Here is a 16,107-nt window from a genome sequence, read left to right on the forward strand (position 1 = left end):
TGGAGACCCCGGATCGAATCCCACATCAGGCTCCCGGTGCATGGAGCCTGCTTCTCCCTCTGCCTATGTCTCTGCCTCTCTCTCTCTCTCTCTGTGACTATCATAAATAAATAAAAATTAAAAAAAAAAAAAAAAAAAAAAAAAGTAAAAGAAAAAAGCCACAGTAAAACTGAACTGTCAAGATGGCAGCTAAATGAAACTTTCATATGTCAAACAAAAACAAGTTACATCTCTGCCATTTGTCCCCCCAAATAAAATGACACACTGATTTATATTAGCTGAAAACTATGTCAGATAACTAATTGTTTTTTTTTTCAGATAACTAATTGTAAACCAAGGAGTAATTTCTAATAATTACTATAATCAAGTCACCTATCTTTGTGATATGATTTTAGATTATTTATATCTATGATATAAAAGTTAATCAAATTATTATTATTATTTTTAAAAGATTTTATTTAGTCATGAGAGTCACAGAGAGAGAGGCCGAGACATCGACAGAAGGAGAAGCAGGTCCCATGCAGGGGCCTGATGTGGGACTCGATCCCGGGACTCTAGGATCATGCCCTGAGCCAAAGGCAGATACTCAACTGCTGAGCCACCCAGGCGTCCCAAAGTTAATCAAATTAAACCTGTTATACTGCTTCATACAATCACCCACATTCTTTTTTTTTTTTTTTTTTTTTTTTTAAGATTTGTTTATTTATTCATGAGAGACACAGGGAGAGAGAGAGGCACAGACACAGGCAGAGAAGCAGGCTCCATGCAGGGAGCCTGATGTGGGACTTTATCCCAGGTCTCCAGGATCACACCCTGGGTTGAAGGTGGCGCTAAACCACTGAGCCACCTGGACTGCCCTCACCCACACATTCTTAAAATATGTTTAGGGGTGCCTGGGTCGCTCAGTCAGTTAAGTGCTTGCCTTCAGCTCAGGTCATAAAGTTTTGAGCTAGAGCCCCACGTTGGGCTCCCTAGTCAGAAGGGAGTCTGCTTGTCCTCTCTCTCCCTCTGTCTGCCCCTGCCCCTCCCCCTCTGCTTATGCTCTGTCTCTTGCTTTCTTTCTCTCAAATAAATAAAACTTTTAAAAAATTATCTTTTTAAAAAATATATTTTATTTATTTATTCATGAGAGCCATAGAGAGAAAGGCAGAGACACAAGCAGAGGGAGAAGCAGGCTCCATGCAGAGAGCCCGATGTGGGACTTGATCCTGGGTCTCCAGGATCATGCCATGGGCTGAAGGTGGCACTAAACCGCTGAGCCACCCGGGCTGCCCTAAAAAATTATCTTTAAAAAATAATATGTTTGGCAGACACATGCATTCTTTGTAAGTCAGGGAATGTTAAGATCTGAGCAGTTCATTGTATGTTCAATTGACCTAAAAAGAAAAAATATTAAACTCTAGGTTAACGATATTCATATGGAACTATTTATAGGGAAGTATATTAATGTCTTGATTTGGAAATGAACTGAAAATAGGATGGATTCACAGGGATTCAGAGATGGATAAATGCATGATAACGAAGTAGAGTAAAATATTAGTGGTAGAATTTAGGTGGTTAGGTATCTAGGTGTTCATTGCAAAATTATTCCAACTTTTCTGTTTGGAAATTTTCATAATACATGTTAGAAGAAAAACGACAGTGTTTGGGAGAGGGGATGGGTTGTAAGAAAAGTTTATCTAATAGAGCTGTCTGAAGGATGAACTTTCTGTGAGCTTTCTATCCAGCAAAGAACAAAATGATGAGCTTTTTCTGATAGCAGAAGGAAGACTTGAGAGAAACAGTACAACGAGACTTGGGTGAGCAGTGTTTCCCACACAATATCAAGTAGCTACCAACCAAATAAACTAAAGAGAGGTCATTAATGATAGTTGGCTCCCAAACCAGGCAAAGTCCACTTTGCCCAGGTAGGCATCACTGGGCTCTGCTTGGTTAAGTGTGTCTCTGAGGAACCAATGCCCCCAGCATTTCTTTTTTAAGATTTTATTTATTTATTCATGAGAGAGAGAGAGAGAGACAGAGACAAAGACAGAGACACAGGCAGAGGGAGAAGCAGGCTCCATGCAGGGAGCCTGACATGGGACTTGACCCCGGGTCTCCAGGATCACGCCCTGGGGTGAAGGTGGCCCTAAACCACTGAGCCACTCAGGCTGCCCTACCCCCCGCATTTCTGAACAGCAGTGTGTGTATTCACTGAAGCCACTTCCCCCCATATGAGCATAACTGCTTCCCCTGCCATCTAAGGACATGTTTATCTTACTAAATAATTAAATCTCAAAACTTTTGTCATGGAATATCATTAATAGCCCTCAGATGCATGGTACTGATGGAAGAAGGTAAAGGACCAGCAATCTCTAAGTACTCTCTCCTATTTAAATGTTTGAGGATCCATTCAGTCTAGCTGCTTTAGCATGGAGAAGCTCTAGGAGTCTCAAGCCCTGCTTACTCAGTTCTGAGCCACTGTCTCTGACCAGGAAAGGGAGATAGCCAGTGGATAATTTCTTCTGCTACTTACCTTCACTGGGGTCTGTGGGAATCTCACTTTCCTCTGGTCCTGCCTGGTCCTCTGTAGTATGTTCTCTTTCTGGCTGAATCTGAGATAAGACATCAGGTTGATTCATGGCATAATCTAGGAGAGGAAGAAAGCGAAGAGGGTATGACAAAGAGATCAATGAAGATGACAACTAATTAATTGCCATTAAGGCTGAACTGTAGGTTTTAAGGTTCATGGTCCCAGAGGATTTCTATCAGCATCTTTATCACTTTGCCCCAACCATTCACTTCCTGTGTGGATAATATCTATCTGGAAAGCATGTAAGAGGAGAGGTAATGTGTGGGAATGGCATGTGTGCTACTGTAGCACTGCCCGCCTGCTACTTTCACTGAGTAACAGTAACAGTGTGCTTCAAGGGCGAGAGCAAGACCCTTTCAAAGTGAAGGATACCCACAGAAACCATCCCGCTGGCACACCCAGAACCCTGAGCTGTGTTCTCTGTCCTGCAAATTGGCAGAAGGAGAGATGATGATTTCCCATTTAGCAAGAGTGAACTGGAAATCTTTGCTCGTGACCAGAATGTGAAGTGATGATAGAGTAAAAATGAGGACTTCTGGTGGACAGGGGACTGTTCAAAGCCCCCTTGGAGCTGCGGTCACCCCTTGGAGCAATCAAAGAAAGGTGACAGCTTAGCCTCACCCATGGAGATGAGAGACTCGTAGTTGCCCTTCATGATATTCTTGTAAAGTTCTTTTTGCCATTCTTCCAATTTTTCCCACTCCGGAGTGGAAAAGTAGATGGAGATATCATCAAATGTCACAGGCACCTGAAATTATAATCACACTGGGGTTAGTCCCTCCTGCTATAACTCAGGCATTCAGTAAATCTTACTGAGAGCCTACTTGTCATAAAAAAAAAAACTGTGTAAGTTGCTGGGAGGATACAGAAAAAACTTAAGGCACAGATCCAACCTCCAGGAGTTGAAGATGTTTTCAAAGAGAAAGGCAATCAACTTTAGGGCTACGAGTTTTGGGAGGTTAGAGAATATTACTTATAAACAAACAGTCCCGCATAGAGACAGGCACAAATGCAAAGCAGTACTTAATTCATGTAATACAAATATTCCGAATATCCATTAAGTACAAGGCTTATCCTAATTGCCAAGATTATTTTTAAAAATGGTTTCTGCCCAGAATAAGCATATGATTATATTCAAAATGAGACATGGACAACAAATTTTGGATATTGAGTTGTAATGGGGCTAGGATGAAATCTAGAAGAGGTAGGGCTCTGGATAGTCCTAAAAGACAGGCAGGTTATAAACAGGCCTGATGGGAATTGGAAAATACGTGGAAGGCATGGAAGACTGGACAGTACTTTCAGAGGACAATTATGAAGCCTGCCTAATTGGAGTTAAGGCTTCATATAGGGAATAGTCATATGCAGAACAGAATCCCCTTGCCCTCTGGCATTATTCTGTCTAAAGCTCAGTACTTTTCCCAGGGCAAAAACTGGAAGGTTCTTCTGTAAAGAAATACAAGAGTTGCCTCCCCAGGAACCTAGCATAAAGCTCTCCTCATCCTGGTGTTTAGCTGTTCATCACCATAAGGCTAGTTCACCCTCCTATCACTGGTCAGTTTTCTACAGTTCAACTTTTTTTTTTTTTTTTAAGATTTATTTGTTCATGAGAAACACAGAGAGAGAGAGAGCAAGAGAAGCAGAGGGAGAAGCAGGCTTCATGCATGGAGCCTGACGTGGGACTCAATCCTGGGTCTCCAGGATCAGGCCCTGGACTGAAGGCGGCGCTAAACCGCTGAGCCACCTGGGCTGCCCTACAGTTCAACTCTTAAACACGAGCTAAGCACTATCAAGGACCAGTTAGAAAAGCCTGCCGCATGAATAAGAAAGACTAAAATAAGGGAAGAAACTGTGGAAAAAACAGAAATACCTTGGATTTTGAAAAACAAAACATACCATCATCACTTCCTAATTAGTACCCCCACAAAAATTTGAGAGATATTACACCATCCATAAAATAAAACAAGATTCTATGAAGAAAAGAAAATCAGAGAACAAGAAAGACTCTTGGAAACTACTATACAAGAAAGACTCTTGAGTATACTACTATACTCACACTTCTTCCCAAAAATTAAAAAATTCAATAAGAAGAATACCCACTTGTTTTCATAAACTTAACATACCATTAAGAATCAAAGGTCTATACGATACTATGAGGCAACTGGCTTTATTTTCCAATTGCTTCATTTGTGGAATTTCTTTTTCCCTCCAACTAGGAACTTTGTTTGTTCTTAGGGGCCAGAGCTATAAATTACTCATTTTACATTTTGCTCAGCATCTAAAGTCATGGTGGGGGCAAGTGTAGGCTCTCAACAGCATATTTTCATCTAATGTCACTACACAAGAGATTTGTGATATGTTACAACAGAAACACATATGATACAATAATGACAAAAATAAAGGATCAGGATGGGTTTCTGGTTCAAGAATAGGAACTAAAGCACATATATATTTCTCTTTCCTCCCAGAGCTCTACTGAAATGACTGTAAATAAGATCAGCAAGGACTAGAGAGGAGGGGCAAGATTGCGGAAAAGTAGGGTCCCCAAATCACCTGTCCCCACCAAATAACCTAGATAACCTTCAAATCATCCTGAAAATCTACGAATTCAGCCTGAGATTTAAAGAGAGAACAGCTGGAATGCTACAGTGAGAAGAGTTTGCGCTTCTATCAAGGTAGGAAGACGGGGAAAAAGAAATAAAGGAACAAAAAGCATCCAAGGGGGAGGGGCCCCGCGAGGAGCCGGGCTAAGGCCAGGGGAGAGTCCCCAGGACAGGAGAGCCCCGGCCCAGAGAAGCAGGAGCTGCACCAATCTCCCCGAGTGGAAAGGCGCCCGCAGGGAGTTAGAGCAGGACCCCAGGAGGGTGGGGATGCCCTCAGGCTCCCTGGGACACTAACAGACACCTGCGCCCCAGGAGAGTGCGCCGAGCTCCCTAAGGGCTGCAGCGCGCACACGGCGGGGACCGGAGCAGCTGGGGGGGCTCGGGCGGCGGCTCCGCGGAGGGGGCTGCACGGCGGGAGCGGGAATCCAACAGCGCTGGCCCCGGAGCACAGGGCGCCGGGACACAGCCCAGGATCCGGCCTCCCCCCGGGACAGGCAGAGGCCAGGAGGGCCCAGGACAGCAAGGACGCTCCTGCCCCAGCTGAGCAGATCAGCGGCCCCGCCCTGGAGCCTCCAGGCCCTGCAGACGGAGAGCTCTGGAGTTACTGTGGGAGCTGAATCCAGGTTTCCAGAGCTGGCCCCGCCACTGGGGTTGTTCCTCCAGGGGCCTCACGGGGTAAACAACCCCCACTGAGCCCTGCACCAGGCAGGGGCAGAGCAGCTCCCCCAAGTGCTAACACCTGAAAATCAGCACAACAGGCCCCACCCCCAGAAGACCAGCTAGAAGGACAAATTCCAGGGGAAGTCAAGGGACTTAAAGTATACAGAAACAGAAGATACTCCCCTGTGTTTTATTTTATTTTTTCTTTTTGATTTCTGATTGCTTCCCCTATCCTTTTTTTCCCTTTCTTTTTCTTTCTCTTTTTTCCTTTTTTTCTTCCTTTTTTCTTTTTTCTTTCCTTCTTTCTCTCCTCTTTCTCCTTTTCCCAATACAACTTGTTTTTGGCTACTCTGCACTGAGCAAAATGACTAGAAGAAAAACCTTACCTCAAAAGAAAGAATCAGAAACAGTCCTCTCTCCCACAGAGTTACAAAATCTGGATTACAATTCAATGTCAGAAAGCCAATTCAGAAGCACTATTATACAGCTACTGGTGGCTCTAGAAAAAAGCATAAAGGACTCAAGAGACTTCATGACTGCAGAATTTAGATCCAATCAGACAGAAATTAAAAATCAATTGAATGAGATGCAATCCAAACTAGAAGTCCTAACGACGAGGGTTAACGAGGTAGAAGAACGAGTGAGTGACATAGAAGACAAGTTGATGGCAAAGAGGGAAACTGAGGAAAAAAGAGACAATTAAAAGACCATGAAGACAGATTAAGGGAAATAAACGACAGCCTGAGGAAGAAAAACCTACGTTTAATTGGGGTTCCCGAGGGCGCCGAAAGGGACAGAGGGCCAGAATATGTATTTGAACAAATCATAGCTGAAAACTTTCCTAATCTGGGAAGGGAAACAGGCATTTAGATCCAGGAAATAGAGAGATCCCCCCCAAAATCAATAAAAACCATTCAACACCTCGACATTTAATAGTGAAGCTTGCAATTTCCAAAGATAAAGAGAAGATCCTTAAAGCAGCAAGAGACAAGAAATCCCTGACTTTTATGGGGAGTATTAGGGTAACAGCAGACCTCTCCACAGAGAACTGGCAGGCCAGAAAGGGCTGGCAGGATATATTCAGGGTCCTAAATGAGAAGAACATGCAACCAAGAATACTTTATCCAGCAAGGCTCTCATTCAAAATGGAAGGAGAGATAAAGAGCTTCCAAGACAGGCAGGAACTGAAAGAATATGTGACCTCCAAACCAGCTCTGCAAGAAATTTTAAGGGGGACTCTTAAAATTCCCCTTTAAGAAAGTTCAGTGGAACAATCCACAAAAACAAGGACTGAATAGATATCATGATGACACTAAACTCATATCTTTCAATAGTAACTTTGAACGTGAACAGGCTTAATGACCCCATCGAAAGGTGCAGGGTTTCAGACTGGATAAAAAAGCAGGACCCATCTATTTGCTGTCTACAAGAGATTCATTTTAGACAGAAGGACACCTACAGCCTGAAAATAAAAGGTTGGAGAACCATTTACCGTTCGAATGGTCCTCAAAAGAAAGCAGGGGTAGCCATCCTTATATCAGATAAACTAAAATTTACCCCGAAGACTGTAGTGAGGGATGAAGAGGGACACTATATCATATTTAAAGGATCTATCCAACAAGAGGACTTAACAATCCTCAATATATATGCCCCGAATGTGGGAGCTGCCAAATATATAAATCAATTAATAACCAAAGTGAATTAATACTTAGATAATAATACACTTATACTTGGTGACTTCAATCTAGCTCTTTCTACCCTCGATAGGTCTTCTAAGCACAGCATCTCCAAAGAAACGAGAGCTTTAAATGATAAACTGGACCAGATGGATTTCACAGATATCTACAGAACTTTACATCCAAACTCAACTGAATACACATTCTTCTCAAGTGCACATGGAACTTTCTCCAGAATAGACCACATACTGGGTCACAAATCGGGTCTGAACCGATACCAAAAGATTGGGATCGTCCCCTGCATATTCTCAGACCATAATGCCCTGAAATTAGAACTAAATCACAACAAGAAGTTTGGAAGGACCTCAAACACGTGGAGGTTAAGGACCATCCTGCTAAAAGATGAAAGGGTCAACCAGGAAATTAAGGAAGAATTAAAAAGATTCATGGAAACAAATGAGAATGAAGATACAACCGTTCAAAATCTTTGGGATGCAGCAAAAGCAGTCTTAAGGGGGAAATACATCGCAATACAAGCATCCATTCAAAAACTGGAAAGAACTAAAATACAAAAGCTAACCTTACGCATAAAAGAGCTAGAGAAAAAACAGCAGATGGACCCTACACCCAGCAGAAGAGAGTTAATTAAGATTCGAGCAGAACTCAACGAAATCGAGACCAGAAGAACTGTGGAACAGATCAACAAAACCAGGAGTTGGTTCTTTGAAAGAATTAATAAGATAGATAAACCATTAGCCAGCCTTATTGAAAAGAAGAAAGAGAAGACTCAAATTAATAAAATCATGAATGAGAAATGAGAGATCACTACCAACACCAAGGAAATACAAACGATTTTAAAAACATATTATGAAAAAAATAAATAAATAAAATAAATAAATAAAAAAATAAAAACATATTATGAACAGCTATACGCCAATAAATTAGACAATCTAGAAGAAATGGACGCATTCCTGGAAAGCCACAAACTACCAAAACTGAACAGGAAGAAATAGAAAACATTAACAGGCCAATAACCAGGGAGGAAATTGAAGCAGTCATCAAAAACCTCCCAAGACACAAGAGTCCAGGGCCAGATGGCTTCCCAGGGGAATTCTATCAAACGTTTAAAGAAGAAATCATACCTATTCTACTAAAGCTGTTTGGAAGGATAGAAAGAGATGGAGTACTTCCAAATTCGTTCTATGAGTCCAGCATCACCTTAATTCCATAACCAGACAAAGACCCCACCAAAAAGGAGAATTACAGACCAATATCCCTGATGAACATGGATGCAAAAATTCTCAACAAGATACTAGCCAATAGGATCCAACAGTACATTAAGAAAATTATTCACCATGACCAAGTAGGATTTATCCCCGGGACATAAGGCTGGTTCAACACTCGTAAAACAATCAATGTGATTCATCATAGCAGCAAGAGAAAAACCAAGAACCAGATGATCCTCTCATTAGATGCAGAGAAAGCATTTGACAAAATACAGCATCCATTCCTGATCAAAACTCTTCAGAGTGTAGGGATAGAGGGAACATTCCTCAACATCTTAAAAGCCATCTACGAAAATCCCACAGCAAATATCATTCTCAATGGGGAAGCACTGGGAGCCTTTCCCCTAAGATCAGGAACAAGACAGGGATGTCCACTCTCACCACTGCTATTCAACATAGTACTGGAAGTCCTAGCCTCAGCAATCAGACAACAAAAAGACATTAAAGGCCTTCAAATCGGCAAAGAAGAAGTCAGACTCTCCCTCTTCGCCGATGACATGATACTCTACATAGAAAACCCAAAAGCCTCCACCCCAAAACTGCTAGAACTCATACAGCAATTTGGCACTGTGGCAGGATACAAAATCAATGCCCAGAAATCAATGGCATTTCTATACACTAACAATGAGACTGAAGAAAGAGAAATTAAGGAGTCAATCCCATTTACAATTGCACCCAAAAGCATAAGATACCTAGGAATAAATCTAACCAAAGAGGTAAAGGATCTATACCCTAAAAACTATAGAACACTTCTGAAAGAAATTGAGGAAGACACAAAGAGATGGAAAAATATTCCATGCTCATGGATTGGAAGAATTAATATTGTGAAAATGTCAATGTTACCCAGGGCAATTTACACGTTTAATGCAATCCCTATCAAAATACCATGGACTTTCTTCAGAGAGTTAGAACAAATTATTTTAAGATTTTTGTGGAATTAGAAAAGACCCCGAATAGCCAGGGGAATTTTAAAAAAGAAAACCATATCTGGTGGCATCACAATGCCAGATTTCAGGTTGTACTATAAAGCTGTGGTCATCAAGACAGTGTGGTACTGGCACAAAAACAGACACATAGATCAATGGAACAGAATAAAGAACCCAGAAGTGGACCCTGAACTTTATGGTCAACTAATATTTGTTAAAGGAGGAAAGACTATCCATTGGAAGAAAGACAGTCTCTTCAATAAATGGTGCTGGGAAAATTGGACATCCACATGCAGAAGAATGAAACTAGACCACTCTCTTTCACCATACACAAAGATAAACTCAAAATGGATGAAAGATCTAAATGTGAGACAAGATTCCATCAAAATCCTAGAGGAGAACAAAGGCAACACCCTTTTTGAACTCGGCCACAGTAACTTCTTGCAAGATACATCCACGAAGGCAAAAGAAACAAAAGCAAAAATGTACTATTGGGACTTCATCAAGATAAGAAGCTTTTGCACAGCAAAGGATACAGTCAACAAAACTCAAAGACAACCTACAGAATGGGAGAAGATATTTGCAAATGACGTATCAGATAAAGGGCTAGTTTCCAAGATCTATAAAGAACTTATGAAACTCAACACCAAAGAAACAAACAATCCAATCATGAAATGGGCAAAAGACAGGAAGAGAAATCTCACAGAGGAAGACATAGACATGGCCAATATGCACATGAGAAAATGCTCTGCATCACTTGCCATCAGGGAAATACAAATCAAAACCACAATGAAATACCACCTCACAGCAGTGAGAACAGGGAAAATTAACAAGGCAGGAAACCACAAATGTTGGAGAGGATGCGGAGAAAAGGGAACCCTCTTACACTGTTGGTGGGAATGTGAACTGGTGCAGCCACTCTGGAAAACTGTGGAGGTTCCTCAAGGATTTAAAAATAGATCTGCCCGGGGATCCCTGGGTGGCGCAGCGGTTTGGCGCCTGCCTTTGGCTCAGGGCGCGATCCTGGAGACCGGGGATCGAATCCCACGTCGGGCTCCCAGTGCATGGAGCCTGCTTCTCTCTCTGCCTGTGTCTCTGCCTCTCTCTCTCTCTCTGTGACTATCGTAAATAAATAAATAAATAAAAATAAAAATAAAAATAAAAATAAAAAATAAAATAAATAAAATAAAATAAATAAAATAAAATAAAAATAAAATAAAATAAAATAAAATAAAATAAAATAAAATAAAATAAAATAAAATAAAATAAAATAAAATAAAATAAAATAAAAATAGATCTGCCCTACGACCCAGCAATTGCACTGTTGGGGATTTACCCCAAAGATACAGATGCAGTGAAACTCCGGGACACCTGCACCCCGATGTTTCTAGCAGCAATGTCCACAATAGCCACACTGTGGAAGGAGCCTCGGTGTCCACTGAAAGATGAATGGATAAAGAAGATGTGGTTTTTGTATACAATGGAATATTACTCAGCCATTAGAAACGACAAATACCCACCATTTGCTTCGACGTGGATGGAACTGGAGGGTATGATGCTGAGTGAAGTAAGTCAATCAGAAAAGGACAAACATTATATGTTCTCATTCATTTGGGGAATATAAATAATAGTGAAAGGGAATATAAGGGAAGGGAGAAGAAATGTGTGGGAAATATCAGAAAGGGAGACAGAACATAAAGACTCCTAACTCTGGGAAACGAACTAGGGGTGGTGGAAGGGGAGGAGGGCGGGGTGTGGGGGTGAATGGGTGATGGGCACTGAGGGGGGCACTTGACGGGATGAGAACTGGGTGTTATTCTGTATGTTAGTAAATTGAACACCAATAAAAAATAAATTTATTTAAAAAAAAAAAAGAAGAGAAAAGATCAGCAAGGACTAAATCTAAAGTGGTGGCAAGAATGAGGAGAAGCCATCACTGGACCAGAATTTTTGAAAAGTTTCTCAGTGAGACACAGAGGACAGGCATGTGCTAGGGCCCAAGGCGTGTAAGGAAGCTGCAGCTCTGTGATACACACAGGAGGGACTACAGTTGAGGAATCCAGAGAATTCCAAGCTCAAAGCTGGCAGACACATGGAGCAGGAATCAAAGTGATGACAGCTGCAGTTTGAAGGTCTGTCTTTGGAAGAGCAGGGATTCCTCTGCTGTCATCCCAGAAGCAGAGTGACGATTTACCCAAAAGCTAACACCATACATATCACCTCTAAGGAAATGGAATAGCTTCCTGGAGACGGCCTGTGAACCCAGGGTGAGTGTTGACAACACAGAACTGCCTTACTCTGGCATCTTGGTGGTCCTTGCGCTCCCTACTAGCTCGTTGCCACGGTAACTCAAAGGAAAGCCCACCTACATCTAGCATCAGTAGAGACAGCTCTCTCTTATTAAGAAAAGGTCTTTTGATTAAACAGACTCACATGGTGGCAGAGAAAACAGGCCTCCTATAATTGACCTATTAATAAGTTGAATCCTTCACTTATCAATATACAACCTAACAATACTCAGTGTTTAAAAAAAAATTACAGCACCAAGATGAACAAACACTACAAACTATCCTAGAAGGAAAAAACCACAATGAACTAACAAATCAAAGAGACCTCTAATATGTATTTCCAGAGAAATTCAAATATTGCATCCATTAAAAAAAACTCAGGCTGCTCCAAAAAAAAAGGAGCTAGAAATATTCTTGAAAATTAAATATGTAAAAAAAAAAAAAGAAAGAAAATAAAAGAATATTAAATATGTATTAAAATGATTAGAAAGACTGGAAAGAAAGATTAGGGAACTCAAAAAAGGTGAATAACAAGAAGAGAAAGTTAGAGACAAAGATGATGATCCATCTTTCCAGAAAGGGGAAATGAGGATGAAATACTATAAAAATGGAATTATGTAAGAAAAGTTCCCAGAGCTGGAAAGACCCATTTTCTGACTCAAAGATCATACCAAGCACCTGACACAAATATTAAAAGACCTACCTCCAGACACACCCTCAACACATTTTAGAAAAACAAGTACAAATGGAAGATGAAAACTTCTAGATCCCTGGGCGGCTCAGCAGTTTAGCGCCTACCTTTGGCCCAGGGCGTGATCCTGGAGTCCCGGGATCGAGTCCTACATCAGGCTCCCTGCATGGAGCCTGTTCTCCCTCTGCGTATGTCTCTGCCTCTCTCTCTGTGTCTTTCATGAATGGAAAAAGAAGAAGGAAAGGGAAAGGGAAAGGGAAAGGGAAAGGGAAAGGGAAAGGGAAAGGGAAAGGGAAGGAAACTTCTAGAGAGAAGAAAATTGATTTCTTACAAATGGGTTTGATATTCATTTGGAATACAAAAATATTAATTTGGAATTGATTTGGCATAAAGGTTTTTATCAATGGTATTTCATGTTACGAGACAAAGGATCAATGCCTTTAAAATTCTGCAAGAGGGATGCCTGGGTGGCTCAGGGCTTGATCCCACAATCCTGGGATCGAGTTCCACATCGGCTTTCCTGCATGGAGCCTGCTTCTCCCTCTTCCTGCCTGTATCTCTGACTCTCTGTGTCTCTCATGAATAAATAAATAAAATCTTAAAAAAAAAAAAAAATTCTTAGAGGGCAGCCCCAGTGGCGCAGCAGTTTAGTGCCACCTGCAGCCCAGATGTGATCCTGGAAACCCGGGATCAAGTCCCATGTCGGGCTCCCTGCATGGAGCCTGCTTCTCCCTCTGCCTTTGTCTCTGCCTCTCTCTCTCTTTCTGAATGAATAAGTTAAAAAGAAAAAAAAAAAAAAAAAAAAAAAAGTCCATAGGTCCTAAAATTTCTAAAACAAACAAACAAAAAAATCTTAGAGAAATGGAATATCATTCAGCCTTATAATGGAAATGCTGACACACTGTAACACAGGTGAACCTGAAGGGTGTTATGCTGAGTGGAATAAGCCAGTCACAAAGGGACAAATAGTGTAGAATTTCACTCATATGAGGTCCCAAGAATAGTCAAATTCACAGAGATAGAAAGCAGAAGGTTGGCCCCAGAGGCTGGGGCAGGAGGCTTAGGGCTCCTTAGGGCTGTGGCTTAGTGTTTGATGGGGACAGAGTTTCAGTTTGGGAAGTTCTGAAGATGGACAGTGGGGATGGTGGTCACACTTTACAAGAATGTACTTAATGCCACTAAACTGTACATTAAATATTACAAAAATGGTAACTTTTATGTTGTATTTATTTTACCACAATTTTTTTTTTAAAGATTTTGTTTGGGGGGGGGGAGAGAGCACGAGCAGCAGGGAGGGGCAGATGGAGAGGGAGAGGAAAGGCAGGCTCCCCACCAAACAGGGAGCCAGATTCTCGGGCATGGGACGCAATCCCAGGATCCTGAGATCATGACCTGAGCCTTGGGCAGGCCTTTAACCAACTGAGCCACCCAATTTTTTTTACCACAATTTAAAAAATTGAAACTGGGACGTCTGGTTGGCTCAGCAGTCAAGCATCTGCCTTCGGCTCAGGGCCTGATCCCGGGGTACTAGGATGGAGTTCCACATCGGGCTCCCAGCAGAGAGCCTGCTTCTCTCTCTGTCTGTGTCGCTGCCTTTTTCTGTGTCTCTCATGAACACATAAATAAAATCTTTGAAAAAATTAAATTAAAAATTAAAAAATTGGGATCCCTGGGTGGCGCAGCGGTTTGGCGCCTGCCTTTGGCCCAGGGCGCGATCTGGAGACCCGGGATCGAATCCCACGTCAGGCTCCCGGTGCATGGAGCCTGCTTCTCCCTCTGCCTGTGTCTCTGCTTCTCTCTCTCTCTCTCTCTCTCTCTCTCTCTCTCTCTGTGACTATCATAAAAAAAAAATTAAAAGAAAATAAAAAAAATATTAAAAATTGAAACTAAGAAGAAAGCTGTGGAAAAATTATTCTGATCTTGGCCCTCAAAAGGACAGAATAAGAACATTTTCAACAAAGCAAAGACACAAACTTTACTTCCCACATTTAAAGCCAGTTAATCGGGATCCCTGGGTGGCGCAGCGGTTTAGCACCTGCCTTTGGCCCAGGGCGTGATCCTGGAGACCCAGGATCGAATCCCACATCGGGCTCCCGGTGCATGGAGCCTGCTTCTCCCTCTGCCTATGTCTCTGCCTCTCTCTCTCTCTCTCTCTCTCTGTGACTATCATAAATAAATAAAAATTAAAAAAAAAATAATAAAGCCAGTTAATCTTCAGTATATTCTAATTTCATGAAGAAATCTTTAAGAGGGACACTGGGTGGCCCAGTGTTGAGTGTCTGCCTTCAGCTCAGGGTGTGATCCTGGGGTCCTTGGATCCAATCTCTGCAGGGAACCTACTTCTCCTTCTGCCTATGTCTCTCTCTCTCCCTGTATCTCTCATGAATAAATAAATAAAATCTTTAAAAAACACCTTTAAGAAACATCACTTTGGGCAGCCCTGGTGGCGCAGCGGTTTAGCGCCGCCTGCAGCCCAGGGCGTGATCCTGGAGACCCTGGATCGAGTCCCACGTCAGGTTCTCTGCATGGAGCCTGCTTCTCCCTCTGCCTGTGTCTCTGCCTCTCTCTCTCTCTCTGTGTCTCTATGAATAAATAAATAAAATCTTAAAAAAAAAAAAAAAGAAACATCACATTATTTTATATATGATTTCGGAGTTTAAAATGGAGAGTTTACATTTTTTTTTTTTTTTTAAGATTTTATTTATTTGGGATGCCTGGGTGGCTCGGTGGTTGAAAGTCTGCCTTTGGCTCAGGTTATGATTCTGGAGTCCCGGGATCAAGTCCCACATTGGGCTTCCTGCATGAAGTGTTTATCCCTCTGTCTATTTCTCTGCCCACCCTCCCCCGTGTGTGTGTCTCTCATGAATAAATAAATAAAATCTTAAAAAGCAAAAAAAATATCTTATTTTGGGGGGGGGGAGGGGCAGAAGGGGAGGGAGAGAGGCAGACAGAGATGGGGAAGGAGACTTTCAAGCAGACTCCCCACCAAGCACAAAGCCCGACACGGGGCTCCATCTCATGACCTGAGCCAAAACCCAAGAATCTAAATGTTATCCATTTATCTAGGTAAGACAATGGATACACACTTTAACTTACCTTCTCTGCTAATCTTGTGGCAAGTACTAGTCTAAATTGTCCCACAGAAGTCTCAGAGAGGCTGCAGACACACAAGTGAAACACACTGGGGAAGGTTCTCTGTCGGATGTGAGCTGATGTCCCTCCCTGCATGCCTGGACAGAGGCATCGGTCATCCTTCTTTCTTCCCACTCACTCTTCAATTTGCCCCCTTTCAGATTTCTATACCCCCCCTCCCCGCCATCCCCACCCTCCTCACAGGGCAAGAGAACTCTTGGCAAGGTCACCAGCTAGGTCTCTGTTGCCAAATCATACTCTGTCCTCATCTTT

At 42.1% G+C, this 16,107-nt stretch overlaps 1 protein-coding gene and 1 long non-coding RNA gene across 2 annotated transcripts in view; one reads left to right on the forward strand and one right to left on the reverse strand.

Annotated features, from left to right (window-relative positions):
* LOC144284792 (uncharacterized) overlaps window positions 1-16,107 on the forward strand; it is a 123,376-nt gene that overhangs the window by 71,100 nt on the left and 36,169 nt on the right. The window lies entirely within an intron of this gene.
* ZNF398 (zinc finger protein 398) overlaps window positions 1-16,107 on the reverse strand; it is a 38,955-nt gene that overhangs the window by 16,849 nt on the left and 5,999 nt on the right. The window contains exons 3-4 of the mRNA XM_077849766.1: window positions 3,194-3,320; window positions 2,516-2,629 (exon numbers count right to left, since the gene is read on the reverse strand). Of these exons, the coding sequence (XP_077705892.1) occupies window positions 2,516-2,629; window positions 3,194-3,320 (241 nt within the window). The remainder of the gene's footprint in view (window positions 1-2,515; window positions 2,630-3,193; window positions 3,321-16,107) is intronic.

Source organism: Canis aureus, chromosome 15, assembly GCF_053574225.1.
Source record: "Canis aureus isolate CA01 chromosome 15, VMU_Caureus_v.1.0, whole genome shotgun sequence".
NCBI lineage: Eukaryota > Metazoa > Chordata > Mammalia > Carnivora > Canidae > Canis > Canis aureus.